General features: G+C 43.4%; 1 protein-coding gene across 1 annotated transcript in view; it reads right to left on the bottom strand.

Moving 5' to 3' along the window:
- The window catches only part of CTNNAL1 (catenin alpha like 1), a 70,191-nt gene that overhangs the window by 34,637 nt on the left and 19,876 nt on the right, over positions 1 to 15,678 (bottom strand). Inside the window, exon 3 of the mRNA XM_021389130.1 lies at positions 8,836 to 9,023. Within this exon, the coding sequence (XP_021244805.1) occupies positions 8,836 to 9,023 (188 nt within the window). The remainder of the gene's footprint in view (positions 1 to 8,835; positions 9,024 to 15,678) is intronic.

Below are 15,678 nucleotides of genomic sequence, written 5' to 3'. Positions count from 1 at the left end.
TGGGTCACTCGATCATAGAAGGAGATCAGGTTGGTCAAGCAGGACCTGCCCTTCACAAACCCATGCTGGCTGGGCCTGATCCCCGGGTTGTCCTGCAAATGCCGCGTGATCTCCCTCAGGACAATCTGCTCCATAACCTTCCCTGGCACCGAGGTCAGGCTGACAGGCATGTAGTTCCCCAGATCCTCCTTACGACCCTTCTTGTAGATGGGAGTCACACTGGCAAGTCTCCAGTCTTCTGGGACCTCTCCAGTTGACCAGGAACACCGATAGATGATGGAAAGCGGCTTGGCTATCTCCTCCGCCAGCTCCCTCAGCACTCTCGGATGGATCTCGTCTGGCCCCATGGACTTGTGGCAGTCCAGGTGGAGTAGCAGGTCTCTGACCGTTTCCTCCTGAATCGTGGGGGGTTTATTCAGCTCCCCATCCGAGACTTCCAGGTTAGAGAGTAGAGTACTCTGAGGATAACTGGCCTGACTTTTAAAGAGTGATGTAAAGAAGGCATTGAGAACCTCAGCCTTTTCGTTGTCCTCAGTGGCCACATTCCCAGCTGTGTCCAGAAAAGAATGGAGATTCTCCTTGGTCCCCCTCTTACTGTTAATTATATTTGTAAAAGAGTTTCTTGTTCCCTTTTATCCCAGCAGCCAAGCTGAGTTCGAGCTGGGCCTTTGCCTTTCTAATTTTCTCCCTGCACATCCTAACAACCTCTCTGTACTCTCCCCGAGTTGCCCGTCCCTTCTTCCACAGGAGGTAGATTTTCTCCTGGAGCCTCAGGAAAAGCTCCCTGTTCATCCACGCCCGTCTCCTACCCCGCTGGCTCATCTTGCGGTTCAGGGGCACAGCCTGTTCCTGCGCCTTCAGGACTTCCTTCTTGAGGAGCGACCAGCCTTCCTGGACCCGTTTACCCTCCAAGACCGAATCCCAAGGGACCCTCCCTACCAGACTCCTGAACAATTTGAAGACCGCCCTCCGAAAGTCCAAGGTAGCAGTTTTGCTGTCCCCTCTCCTGGTTCCACCAAGAATTGAGAACTCTACCGTTTCACAATCACTCCTTCCAAGGCAGCCACTGACTTCCACATCTCCCACCAGACCTTCCCTGTTTGTGAACAGCAGGTCTAGCAGGGCACCTGCCCTGGTAGGTTCTCTCACCAGCTGCAGAAGGAAGTTACCTTCCATACACTCTAGAAACCTCCTAGACTGCTTCTTCTGTGCCGTGTTGTATTCCCAGCATATATCAGGGAAGTTGAAGTCCCCCATGAGGACAAGGGCTGGCAATCGCGCAACTTCTGCCAGCTGTTCATAGAATGCCTCATCTGTCTCTTCGTCCTGGTTAGGTGGTCTATAACAGACCCCCACCAGGATGTCTGCCTTGTCAGCCTTTCCTTTGATCCTAACCCATAGAGATTCAACATTATCTTCCCCAGTTGCAAGCTCAATAACATCAAAACAGTCTCTAACATAGAGAGCCACACCACCACCCCTCCTTCCTTGCCTATCCTTTCTGAAGAGCTTGTAGACATTCATTGCAGCACTCCAGTCATGGGAGCGATCCCACCATGTTTCCGTAATGCCAACTAAGTCATAATTTGCGTGCCACATGATGGCTTCCAGCTCCTCCTGTTTGTTGCTCATGCTGCAGGCATTGGCGTAGATGCACTTCAGCTGAGCCCCTTGCCTCACCCGTAATCCCAATGCTCCCCTAGGCACACCTCTTGCAGGCCTGGTTTTATCCCCTTCCCCCTTCCTCTCTAGTTTAAAGCCCTCTCTATAAACCCTGCCAGCTCCTGGGCAAGGATCCGTTTTCCCCTTTGAGACAGGTCAGACCCATCAGCAGACCTCAGGCCTGGTGCCGAGTAAACCGCCCCATGATCAAAGAACCCCAAATTCTTGTGTTTGCACCAGCCTCTCAGCCATGTGTTTATGAGATGGGTTCTCCTGCCCCTCTCAGTGTCCTTCTCTGTCACTGAAGGGATAGAAGAAAATACCACCTGTACTCCTTTTCCCTCAACTAATTGCCCTAGTTCCCGGAAGTCATTTTTGGTAAGTTTCAGGCTTCTGTCAGCAAACTCATCGCTGCCGGCCTCAACTATTAATAAAGGGTAATAATCAGAGGGGCGGATCAGACTGGGGAGTTTTCTAGAAATATCCCTGACCCGGGCCCCAGGGAGGCAGCACACCTCCCTACGGTTAGGGTCAGGCCAACATACGGGGCCCTCCATTCTTCTCAGAAGGGAATCACCTACGACAATCACCCTTCTGTCCTTCCTGGTGGAGGCAGTCTTGAGGCGTGGAGTCGACCACCTCATCCTAGGCAACTTTGAAGGCAGACCTCCTCCTGCATCCTCACTCACTTCTCTCTCAGGTTCCAGGGCCTCAAACCTTTTACACAGGGGCACCTTTCACCTTTTCAACATAGTCACCACCACTGGATATGCACTTTCACCAGCAATGAACATGAGTCTATACGCTGTGCACGTAAAACTCTGCACCAGCAGAAGTGACCCACTGTTGCTGAAATGCACCACTCCCCGCTTCACTGTGCTGACATCCACTGTTTGGTCTCCATAAACATTCAGCAAGTGCCAATGAATGTCAATGGGTGCCATTTTCTCTGCATGGAGGAATTCAATGACACACCTTTCCTTCATACACACTTCCACATCAGAGGCCATTCTGTCAGACTGCCCTTTTCTGCTGCCATCTGTTGCACAGCAACAACATGCAACAGAATATTGGTGGGACGGTTCAACCTCTACTGCCATACCACCAAAATCCACCTCTGACATTGTGGGCCAACGTAATAAAATGGGAGGCATTACTTTCTGAGCAGCTCTCATACAGGAGTAAGTATATTTAATCCTTCCTCATTTAAGCAAGTAGAGTATTCCATGAGTATGGTCTTGGTTGCAAGAAACCTCTGTTTCAGTTACCCTAGAGCAAATGTTTCTGTCAAGACAAATTTTGTCAAAAAAATTTCAGTGAAAGCACACACATTCCTATTACAGCTAAGAACTGTAGACATTTCAGGCATAAGTGACATTCTAAGGAACTACACACAGAAAGAGTATAGATAGCCCTAAATTATCTTAAGCTTATTCAAGAAGCTGTTAAAATTCAAAATATCCATTATGTCTCCATTTTTAAAAAATTATTTTAAGCTTTCTTCAGTATGAAACACACAGATACTAAACAGAATGTGAGGAGTGGTGTTCCTCCGGGGTTGGCATTGGGATCACCATTATTTAATGTCCTTGTCAACAACATGGACAATGGGATTGAGCAAATTTGTGGACAACACAAAGCTGTGTGGTACAGACAATACACTGGAGGACCTTGACAAGGCTTGAGAGGTGGGCCTGTCTGAATATCATCAAGCTGAACAAGGCCAAGTGCAGGGCGCTGCACTTCGGTCAGGGCAATCCCAAACGCAAATACAGGCTGTGCAGAGAATGGATTGAGTAACCCTGAGGAGAAGGACTTGGGGGGTCTTTGCTGACGACAAGCAAATCATCCTGGCACAACTTGAGGCCCTGGCACAACCTGAGGCCATTCCCCCTCATAAAAATTGTTCCAGGGCAGGTTTAGGTTGGATATCAGGAAAAACTTCTTTACAGAAAGGGTTGTTAAGAATTGGAATAGGCTCCCCAGGGAAGTGGTTGAGTCACCATCCCTGAATGCGTTTAAAAACCATTTGAATGTGGTGCTCAGGGACATGATTTAGTGGTTGGTTGTTAGAGTTAGGGTAGTATGGTTAGGTTGCGGTTGGACTTGATGATCTTTAAGGTCTTTTCCAACCTGAGCAGTTCTATGATTCTATGATTCTATGAGCTGGCAGTGTGCACGTGCAGCCCAGACAGCAGATAGTATCCTGGGCGGCTTCAAAAGAAATGTGGCCAGCAGGCTGAGGAAGGTGATTGTCCCTGTCTGCTCTGCTCCAGTGAGGCCCCACATGGAGTACTGTTTTCAGCTATGGTACTCACAGCATAAGAACATGGAGCTGTTGGAGTGAGTCCAGAGGAGGGCCACCAAGATGACCAGAAGGCTGGAGCACCTCCTGTCAAGAAAGGCTGAGGGAGCTGGGCTTGTTCAGTCTGGAGAAGAGAAGGCACCGCGGAGACCTCATTGCAGCCTTCCACTGCTTAAAAAGGGGCCTACAGGGAAGCTGAAGGGGGACTTTTTCCAAGGGCATGTAGCAATAAGATAAGGGGTAATGACTTAAAGCTAAAACAGATTTAGATTAGATATAAGGAAGAAATTCTTTACTGTGAGGGTGGTGAGGCACTGGAACAGGTTGCCCAGAGAAGTCATGGATGCCCCATCCCTGGAAGTCTTCAAAGCCAGGTTGAATGGAGGTATGGGCTACCTGGTCTAGTGGGAGATATCCCTGCCCATGACAAGTGGGTGGAACTAGATGGTCTTTAAGGTCCCTTCCAACCAAAACCATTCTGTCATACTATGAAAATGTATGTTTTCAAAATACAGGGTTAAAGTATGTAATAGAAAGATCAAGTTTCTATTAATAACTAAATTAGAATTTGGTATTTCACAGCTACTGCTGCACTATGAATGTCACTTTCAGACTGCAGTCTTAGGCTGACATCACCTTCGGGCACATCCATATTTTTATCTAATCTGCATAGGATAGCAACACCCCTGCTATCTGTCACTTCTCTACTCATTGTTCTGGTGCTCCTAATTTGATTGGTGACAGTAAGTGGAGCAAGACATAAACTTACTGATGAGGTGACTAATTCTGATAGAGAATGAAATAAACTATGAAAGCCTGGAAAGATGTGGGCACAGATTTAAGAAATACACACCATGTGAAAACACAGAGATGGTATATATGGTGCAGAGGATGCACAGGCAGGAACAGAATCATCAGGATCATCAACCAGAGATTGCAATTTTGCAGTAGATCACCATTCTAGAAAATCTCAATCAGCAGTCTGTGAATCATCTTTCTGTCCTTCAGCATTTTTTCACTCAAATACTCTTGATTTATGTGAGGAAGATGATTTTGACAATGAAAATGAAACTGTTCATAAACCTGAAGGTGCACAAGTCCATGGGACCCAATGAGATCCATCCATGGGTTCTGAAGGAAGTGGTGGATGACACTGCCAAGCCGCTATCCATCATATTTGAAAGGTCATGGCAGTCTAGCGAAGTTCCCTCTGACTGGAAAAGGGAAACATAACCCTCATTTTCAAGAAGAGAAAAAAAGAATATCCAGGAAACTACAGGTCAGCCAGTCTCATCTCTGTGCCTGGCAAGATCATGGAGCAGATCCTCATGAAGACCCTGCTCCTGAAGGCACATGGAAAATAAAGACGAGGTGATTGGTGGTAGCCAACATGGCTTCACCAAGGGTAAGCCATGCCTGACAAACTTGGTGGCCTTCCATTATGGATTTACAGCATCAGTGGGTAAAGGAAGAGCAACTGGTTAGTAGGTTGAGAGAAGTTCTCCTCCCTCTCCACTCTGCCCTGGTGAGACTGCATCTGGAATACTGTGTCCAGTTCTGGGCCCTTCTGTTCAAGAAGGACAGGGAACTGCTTCAGAAGTCCAGCACAGAGCCACAAAGATGATTAAGGGAGTGGACCATCTCCCTTACGAGGAAAGGCTGAGGGATCTGGGTCTCTTTAGCTTGGAGAATAAAAGACTGAGGTGTGACCTCATTAATGTTTATAAATATGTAAAGGGTTAGTGTCAGGAGGATGGAGCCAGGTTCTTCGCAGTGACATCCAACAATAGGACAAGGGGCAATGGGTGCAAGCTGGAACATAGGAGATTCCACATAAATATGAGAAAAAGTTATTCACAGTGAGGGTAACAGAACACTGGAACAGGCTGTCCAGAGAGATTGTAGAGTCTCCTTCTCTGGAGACATTCAAAACCCACATGGACACGTTCCTGTGTGACTCAATCTAGGTGTTCCTGCTCCAGCAGGGGGTTTGGACTAGATCAACTTCCGAGGTCCCTTCCAATCCCAGACATTCTGTGATTCTGTGAACCGATGTCACCTACCTGGACTTGTGCAAACTGGTTGACACTGTCCCACATGACATCCTGGTTGCCAAACTGGAGAAAAATGGTTTTGAAGGCGGGACCACTCACTGGATAAGGAATTGGCTGGATGACCACACTCAGAGAGTTGCAGTCAGCAGCTCAATGTCCAAGTGGAGACCAGTGACAAGAGGTGTTCCTCAGGGATTGGTGACGGGACCTGTGCTATTTAAGATCTTCGCAGGCGATGTGGACAGTGGATTCGTAGGTGACGTGGATCAAGTGCACACTCAGCAAGTCTGCAGACGACACCAAGCTGAGTGGTGCAGTTGACATGCGAGAGGGAGGGGATACCATCCAGAGGGACCTGGACAGGCTTGAGAGGTGGGCCCATGCCAACCTCATGAAGTTCAACAAGGCTAAGTGCAAGGTCCTTCACCTGGATCAGGGCAATCCCAAATACAAATATATGTTGGGCGGAGAATGGCTTGAGAGCAGCCCTGATAAGAAGGATTTGGAGATGTCAGTTGATGAAAGACACAACATGAGCCAGCAATGTGCACTTGCAGCCCAGAAGGCCAACTGTATCATGGGCTGCATCAAGAGAAGCATGAGCAGCAGGTTGAGGGAGGTGATTCTGCCCCTCTACTCTGCTCTTGCGAGACCCTACCTGGTGTACTGTGTCCAGTTTTCGGACCTCTCAACATAAGGACTTTGAACTGTTGGAGCAGATCTACAGGAGGGCCATGAAGATGATCAGAGCGCTTAAGCACCTCCCCTGAAGTGACAGGCTGAGAGAGTTGGGGCTCTTCAGCCTGGAGAAGAAAAGGCTCTGGGTGGGCCTTCCAGTACCTAAAGGGGGCCTACAGGAAAGCTGAAAGTGTTCAGTTTTGGGCCCCTCACAACAAGAAAGACACTGAGGCCCTGGAACGTGTCCAGAGAAGAGCAGTGAAGCTGGTGAGGGGTCTGGAGCACAAGTCTGATGAGGAGAAGCTGAGGGAACTGGGATTGTTTAGTCAGGAGAAGAGAAGGCGAAGGGGAGACCTTATAGCTCTCTACAACTACCTGAAAGAAGGTTGTGGCGAGGTGGGGATTGGTCTCTTCTCCCACATAACTAGCAATAGGACTAGACAGAATGGCCTCAAGTTGTGCCAGGGGAGGTTCAGGCTGGATGTTAGGAAAAACTTCTTCAAAAGAGTGGTCAGGAGCTGAAATGGGATGCCCAGGGAGGCTGTGGATTCACCAGCCCTGGAGGTGTTCAAGAAATGTTTAGATGTGGTACAAAGGGACATGTTTTAGTGAAGTAATATTGGTGGTAGGTGGATGGTTGGACTGGATGATCTTGGAAGTCTTTTCCAACCTTGGTGATTCTATGACTCTATGATCTGTCAATCATAATATTCCTTAAAGCAAGAGCAGCCTTGCTATCCATCATACAATGACCTGACATGATTGAATGAAATGAAGAGCATACTCTTGCACAGTATGCCTGTATAATACATCAGCATTTGTTTGACTTGGTCCTAGAGATGTGAATTACTTTACAGGTTCCATAAACAGAAGAAGACATTCTCAAACACTTGTACTACGTGTAGAAAGTAGAACGCAGTAAAACTCAAAAAAACCCACAAAGACTAGGTGACTACAGCAATCACAGTGAGACACACTTGCTTTGGAATATGACTTCATTTTATATTTTGTAATACTTTCAAAATCAAAACCTGTTTCTGCACTTAAGCTTATTGTATTCATATTACTATCACATTTGGACATTAGTTGTCTGAATGGCCGCAGACAAGGGGCTCAGGGAAGGCAGCAAAAAGAATCAAATGCACCACTCTGCTGCAAGAGAAGACCAGTCCGCAAGTAATGACAGGAAATTTTGATAAAACTACCAACCACTGGGAGAACCAACCACTAAGATAGCAAATCAGTGCTGTCAAGCCTCAAGCCAGATTGAAGCAATTATAGGCAATGCAGTTTCCAAATCCTGGAATCTTGGCTAACTGTCTTGCATCTATAAGGCACAAAATAAAGCATGTCTGAAAAGCATACTGGGAAGAAAGACAGAAAGCATGAGAAGTCAAAAGAAGAAAGAAAGGCTCTACTTTGGATAAGGAATTGAAAATTAATGACCAAAAGAAAAAAAAAAACAAAAAAAAACAAAACAACTAGTCCTTCTGAGGCTCACATTTTACAAATGCACTTTTTTCTCTATCTTTATTTTAGTACATTGGGCAGTGCGGCAGAAATATCCTACAGTCAAGACAGTGCAGTACATGAAGTAAATCTTACTCGAAGTTTAATGGCCTTCATGCACTATTTAGATCAGCTAAGCAGTTTTAAGCTAAGTTTCAAGACATAAGCTAAACTGCACAAAAAACTTTTAATCTGTAAGGCTCAGTGCACTAACATGTGCTTTTATCAGTTCTCCTCACAGCTTTTTGCTGTAGATAAATTCTGAATGGTATCCTTGTCTTGCTTCTGGCAGTGGAAACATCTTGTCTTTACCAAGGAGAAGATTTCACTGGCTTTTTAACTGACAGATAAATAAGCAGTAACATAGCTTTCTCTCCAGCATATTAAGTCAACGGTGCAATACAGGTCACATAAAACGTAAAAACTCATAGAAAATGTTATTCCTCTTTACTCATAGCCATCCTATTTTGGATATTTGGTATGTAGGCATATGTAAAAAATTCCTTTTTACCTCTTTATTTTGCACTTTCCCCTAAAGCTACAATGAAAATACCACTTCATTTAGCAACACTTTTGCATTAATTGCACATATCAGTTAAACAAAAGAAAAAAAGAAGCTACAAATACCTTGTTTCTAGAAGTTATTATCTGCTTAATAACTACTCTGTCTGCTAACACCAGCACCTTTGTGACTGAAGAAAGTAACAGTCTTGCAGCTTTTACCACGCCTGTTTTGTCCGTAAAGATCGTTATGTGGCTATCAGATTCCGGATGATCCAAGCTTGCCACATCTGTAAGCTGTGCAATTGTTTCACCTATAGGGAAAAATATAAATAATTACCATTTCATACTAATTACTGTTTCATACTACCGTGCTATTCTTAATACTTTTGAGTATTTTTTTTTGAGGTATTCCAGAGCAATCCACAATTCCTTTTTACTTTGTTTTGCTTCCTTTTGTTGACTGTTGGTGGCACCCTCTCCAAATTTAAATCTGTATGATTCAGTACTGCCCCATACATCCATCTGTATGTAACGCTGATTTTCTTAGAGCGGTCTACAAATATTTAGGTGGAAGGAGTGGAGTTAGGGAGTGCCAAGGGAGAAAACACTTGTGGAAAATATTTCTCCGATTTTAATAGCAAAAGTCAAATCAATGTCAACACTAGCAAAGCCATCACACTAAAGGAATGAGAGGTAGCAAATAAAGAACTACAAATATCTCTCCACTTTCCAAATTTAAGTAAGCATTTCCATAATTTGTTGATTACATATTCCTGTGAAGTCTTCTGTCAGGAGTCAAGATTCTGTGAAGTTTAAAGTGATTAAAAAAAAAACAACAACTATTTAATTTATAGGACTGAAGCATTAGGGAGACTATTGTGCGTTACATTTAAAGGAATACCAAACAGTACATTGCCAGAGACAGAAAGATAAAAAAGGCAACAAAGCACTGATTTTCAGTTCATGAGCATCTTTAAATCAACTATCATTTAATACAATAAAAGTTAAGGAGGGCTATTTGACAACTTTTATCTTTACTGCGGTTAAAAAGTTCATAGTCCAATGCAGTCAATGAATCTCCTTGTCCGAGAAAATCACAGGACTCTGTCCTGTTAAATCTTCTGGTGTATCCTAGGCAATAGTGCAATAGAGGAAAGGCACAGAGCAGTTTCCTTGCTCCACAGCTGCAGGACTGCTGGGAAACTGAACTCAAGCAAGCTGTAAAATAAGACATACTTTTTATTAGCATCCAAGACAAGATGATCAAACCACAGCTAACTTGCAAATCATCCTTGAAGACAGAACCTAGGACATCTGATCGAGTCCCCTGGGATTCATCTCCAAAACCACAACGAAGATAATGCTCCTAAGCATATTCAGATATTCACTTCAAAAATCTGACAAAGCCAGGGATCCCATGTGAAGAGCGTGAGAGTGCATTATGAACCTGAAAATAATATATAAAAACTAAAAACTCTACAGAACGAGAAAAGACCAACAATCCTTCAAAACGCAGCTCCACACTTCGTAGTATTTATGGATAAATTTCTCTCATCTGTCAGTTATAATCCCTTGAGCTCCCAGGCTGCCTGAATACGTATTGCACTATGGCAAGGAACTTCCAGTTCTTTGTTAGCACCAGGTCAGGTTGTAAAAGCAGAAAATAATAAGCAGAAAATAGTCAGAGGTTCTCTCTATTAGAAGTATGCTAATACAATGAACAAGAGTACACCCTGAGACAGCTGACAAAACAATTTCTATAGCCAAAAGGCCTGAACAAGGCTACTATCCACGTAGTGTGAGTGATCAGATGTGCTAACAGTGAAGTTGTAGGACAAGTCTCCAGTCTGGCAACAAGATCATGCAGCAGCAAAGCAGGTCAGCTGTTGTGTTCTCCACAGTCAAACTCATTTCAGTTTACTCCAATCTCCAGTTGGAACTGTTTAACTTTGTCAGCAGATTAACCCCATCTCCTCCTCTGACCTCAAAAATATATGTAGTAACACAGAAGGCTGTAGAAACAAAGAGAACAACTGAAATAGATGTAAAGTGCTTTTCATAACTGAGGAAAGATGCACAACATAATTATCTCATTTCTTACTCCAAGTGATTCACCTTCTTGAAGATGAATTATTGAGTCACAGGTGAAGCAGAAAGTCATAGAAGGAGTAATCAGAGAATGCAGAAAGAGCTGCAACATCTGCCTGCCAAATGCTCTGGGCAGCTCTGGAAACTTGTCACTTCTGACAGTGGAACAAAGGATTTCTTCTCTGCCTACACTTCCGCAGCTACTGGAATAGGAATGGTGACCCAGGAGTAAGCTATGAGGAAAAAAAGCTGCTAGGGTAATATGCTAGGGAGCATATAAGCCAGCTGGGCACATGCCTGTCATGTGGGGGTGCCATGATTGAAAGACTAACAAATCAGGGAAAATTTTCCCTGATGACAGAAAGAAGCAATTGTCACAGCCTCTTCCATGAAGGCTTAACAAGAAATATTTGGGTAGCTGTAAGGCCAGTTGACCTCACTTCAGGAATATTATTAAAAATCATCCTGGAAGGCCTTACCACAGGAAGCATAAGAAAGCAGTTGGGAAGAGCCAGCACAGACTGCAAGGGTCAACAGTTACTTACCAACCTGAATACACTATGATGACACCCTCTCTAGATGTGAAAGTAATGGATGTTGTGTATTGTATCTTGGCTCTATCAAGGTCCTTGATGTGACCTCCCATAGTGTTCTTATCACTGAGCCATGAGATATGGCCTAGATAAGTGAACAGTGGATAGAAAACAGTCCTGACCATTAGGCTCAGTGGTAGTAATCAGTGACATAAAGTTTCCCTGGCAGTTGGATACCAGTGGCGCCCCTCAGGGACTGACATAAGGGATCAAAATGGTTCCCTGGCCAATCATGTTCAGCAAGTGTGTGAACAATACCAAATCATGCGAGTGTCTGATATGCTGGAGGACAGGGTTGAGAGAGACATAAGGACAGGCTGGATAAGCAATCTGACAGGAAATCCATTAAATTCTACTAAGGCACATAACCTTGTCCTGCATTTGGGCCACTGTAACACCATACAACAGTACAGACTGTGGTCAGCTGCCTAGAAAGAACCTTACAAGGAAGGACCTGGGGGTCCTGGTAGATGATGGGCTGGAGACAGCAAAGAAGGCTAACGGCTTGCCAGGTTGTCAGCAAGGGAGTAACCAGCAGGCTGTAGAATTGACTCAGCCCTTCTGCTTGCTGTCTGTGGGACAGTATATGGGTATCCTGCCCTGTTTAGGGCTCCCAGCCAACAAAAACATTGACACAGTGGAACACATAACGGAAGAGGCTGAATGAAGTGAGTTTGTTCTCCCTCATAAAGAGAAAGCCAGTGGCAGAGCTTATGGATGTACACAATTATCCAGTGGGCAGCTATAGAAAAGATAGGGGTAGACTGTTCCCAGAGGTGCATGGTGATAGGGCAAGAAACAATGGATGAGATATAAGAAAATGCTTTTTCAAATATAAGGGTGGTCAAACACTATAAGGTATACAAGAGAAATTGCAGTGTCTCCATTCTTGAAAACAAATGCCATTTCCAACGTGTTATTTTTGTAATTCTATGTATCTATCTCAAAACATTGCTTTTCAACATGTTTAATTTATTCCTTCTCTGTACTAAAAGACAAGATAAAAATAGGAGAGAGCTATCACTTCCATTTTACTCCATGTCTTCCTTTAGGGTTATGTAGTCAACTGGCAGTGAATACTGAAAATGTTATGACACTAACTCATTCTTGACATGTGTTTTTTCTTTTAAATTAACCAGTCTTTCCTTAGCTTTGGGGAAAAAAATACCACAGATGGACATCTAAAAACATGACTCTTTGAGTTATATTCCACTATTATACTGTTACTGTAAACACCAACACAGTACAAGAATAATGTTAGAAGAAATCTACTACACGACCCTCTGCAGTGTTTTATGATTCTTTTTAAGTCAACCAAACTACAAAGTTTATTACAAGGAAATAGTCATAACAAGTCTGACTTGAGATCGCTGATTATATTCTTCACAAGAGTTAGATACAACATCCGTCATCCTTCAAAGCCTCTGCAGGATATGCAATTGATTTAAAGACTGTACTTTTGCTAGCAATAGAGACTGTTCTAAATCCTCTAGGGTTGACATCTATCTTCTATGCTGCCCTGGTCTCAGCTGGGACAGAGCTGACTTTCCCTTCATAGTGTCTGGTATGATGCTACGTTTCGGCTTTAGGAGAAAAACAATATTGGCAACATATAGATGTTTTAGTTGTTGCTGAGCAGTGCTAAGGACATTTCAGCTTCTCATACTATCCTGCCAGTGATGGGGGCTGAGGAGGCACAAGGAGCTGGGAGGGGGCAGCCAAAGGGATATTCCATACCAAAAGACATTGTGCAAAAATCACCTTGAAAAATGGTGGAGAGTTGGCTGGGGGAGGAACCACTGCTTGGGGACTGGCTGGGCATTGGTAGGTGGCTGGTGAGTAATTGTTTGTGCAAACAACTGTGTGGTGCTTAGCTACCTGTCCGGTTAAACCACAACATAGGTCTAATAACACTTCCCTTTAATATTTGAGGCATAATCTGATTTATTGGCTAAAAGGAAGTATAAACAACTCCACAACATCCTGTCCTAAACAATGAGGGCTTTCTGCTGTCCAGACCATCAGAATATGGCACCTCAACACTTCAAAAACAAACACAGACATGAGAAATACGTGTTTTATGCACACAGATTTTCATTACAAAAACTGTTTTCATTACAGGAAAATGTTCACAAGTGCAGAGGTAAGCTATAACTTCACATGTGAAATCCCAAACTTAACTCTATTGTCACTCCTTAACACTTTATCAATGTACACGTAATTTTACAGCACAGAACATTTTCTTTAGGGACAGGAAGATCATGGCAGGTCAATTTCTAATTCTTCTGCTTCCTTATTATGTATGTATAGCTACAAGCAAATAAAAACTTTGTGACCAGTACAATATCAGTCAACAAGTAGTTACTATTTATATCACAAGCACATCTTAAAGACGGCTTCTTTTCCTACTTTTCCCTTTATTTTACCCTTGCAGAGATAAAAAAAAAAAAAACAAAAAAAACACACACTCTCCTCACAGAACTCAATACCTTAGGCAAACTACAACTTCCCATAAAACCTTTCTTGTCCCATCAGAAGAGGTGGTGCACACAGCAGCACTCCATGGCTGGCTGAAGCTGTTGTGGGAACTCTACTCTACACAAAGCTTTATGCTTCCTTGTTACATGTATTGTAACGTACAAATCCAGTATGTAACATTGACATCTCCAGTACCAATGGCTGATACAGAAACAGAGCAAAGAGCTGACAGTTTGGGCTTTTAAAACTAGTCATATTAGCTGATGAATAACGTTTCCATGATGATTCTTCTATACAAGTCATTCCTGGATAAAACTGGCCAGGAGATTTTACTGGCTTGCTTCAGAGTAGCAAAGTTCTTCAAAATGGCACTCAGGCAACTGCATCTTGAGACTGAATTTAGAGGACAGCTAACCATAAAAATGTGTCTGCACAAAGGACTCTCTTGCCTTGTCCAACACTTAGCAGTCCACAGAGATTATACTAGCACAAAACCAATAAAAAAAAAAAACAAATCAAACAATGGCAGCAAACATGTACGATATAACGAATATTCCATGTAAGTCTTCATTTAGATCAGAAACACATAGGCCAAAGAGTAAATGACCCATGCCAAGGGCAATTTGAATCTTGACAGAAAAGTAAATAACCCATATCCACACTCCTCTCTTCTGAGGGGGAGAAAAAACAACACAGAAGTATAACCATTGAATGAGATAAAACAGTGTAGACAGAGTATTTTTAGATTCTGAACTCCCGGATAAACTGATAGGAAGGGGGTGAAAAAAAAGAACTTGGCCACAAAATAACTGGCAAGTCAAGAAACAGAGATTCGCATTGCACTGGTCTTTTAACAGCTGAGATTATCAATGGAAACTTTTGGCTTGTCAGCATTTTACTTGGATCTCTGAAGAGAAAAGACATGCTTTACATAACAAGTGGAATGTTTTCAAATTAGGGCATTTCTGTTTGCAGCCAAGTTTACTGGAGCGGCCATGAAACTTCAGCCTGAAGTTTATCTAGAATAGTCTTTCAAATCACAAAAACAGTCCAGTGTGTTTCTTTGCTGCTCATTGCTGAGGAATTTTCAGAAGATTTCTTATATTACTATGTTCAATCTGTAAGCTTTTAAGTACAAAATCAATATTAACTGCATATGCCAAATACATTAACCATATCCACCCCCAAAGTTTAAGGCCAGCACAGGAATTAAGCAAGAAGCATACTAGCTATGACACCAAAAGGCAAGATCCTCAGGCTTTGGGGCTTATTGAAAAGATAAAGAACAAAGTAATAAAGAAAAATAAATCACACAAACACCCAGAAGTCCACTGTTTATCTTAACAGACCAATTACAGTGAGCTGGTCTTGAAATGGAGTACAGCTTCTTCCTGTTGACAAGCCATTAGAGTTGAAGGAAGGCTCATTTATTTGTCAGCATATCTAGAAGCTCAAGATAGACTTTGTGTTTCCTGTGGCTTCAGGGAGACAGTCTGTCATGCTGGTAGGCACTTCTGCCTGCTTCAAGCAGAACTTCCCATTATCTACAAGTATATGAAAGAAAAAAAAAAAACCCAAAACCACAACCAACCACCACAATATTCATCTAGGAACAGTCACTGAAACATCATGCAATGGGCGTATCTGGGAATGTGATTTCTAGCATGACACTGAATTGTCTGATAGTATCAGAAAACATAACCCACTGTTTGCATACAGAGCGGCTTCTAGGGGCAGGAGCGTGACAATAGTCAACTTGATCCATTGTCCATACTTCAAATTAAATCCATACACCCAGCAAGTTTGC

This window comes from Numida meleagris, chromosome 2 (genome assembly GCF_002078875.1).
Source record: "Numida meleagris isolate 19003 breed g44 Domestic line chromosome 2, NumMel1.0, whole genome shotgun sequence".
NCBI classification, from domain to species: Eukaryota; Metazoa; Chordata; class Aves; order Galliformes; family Numididae; genus Numida; species Numida meleagris.
Note: the sequence above shows the minus strand (reverse complement) of the source record. Positions and strands in the feature narration are given on the sequence as shown.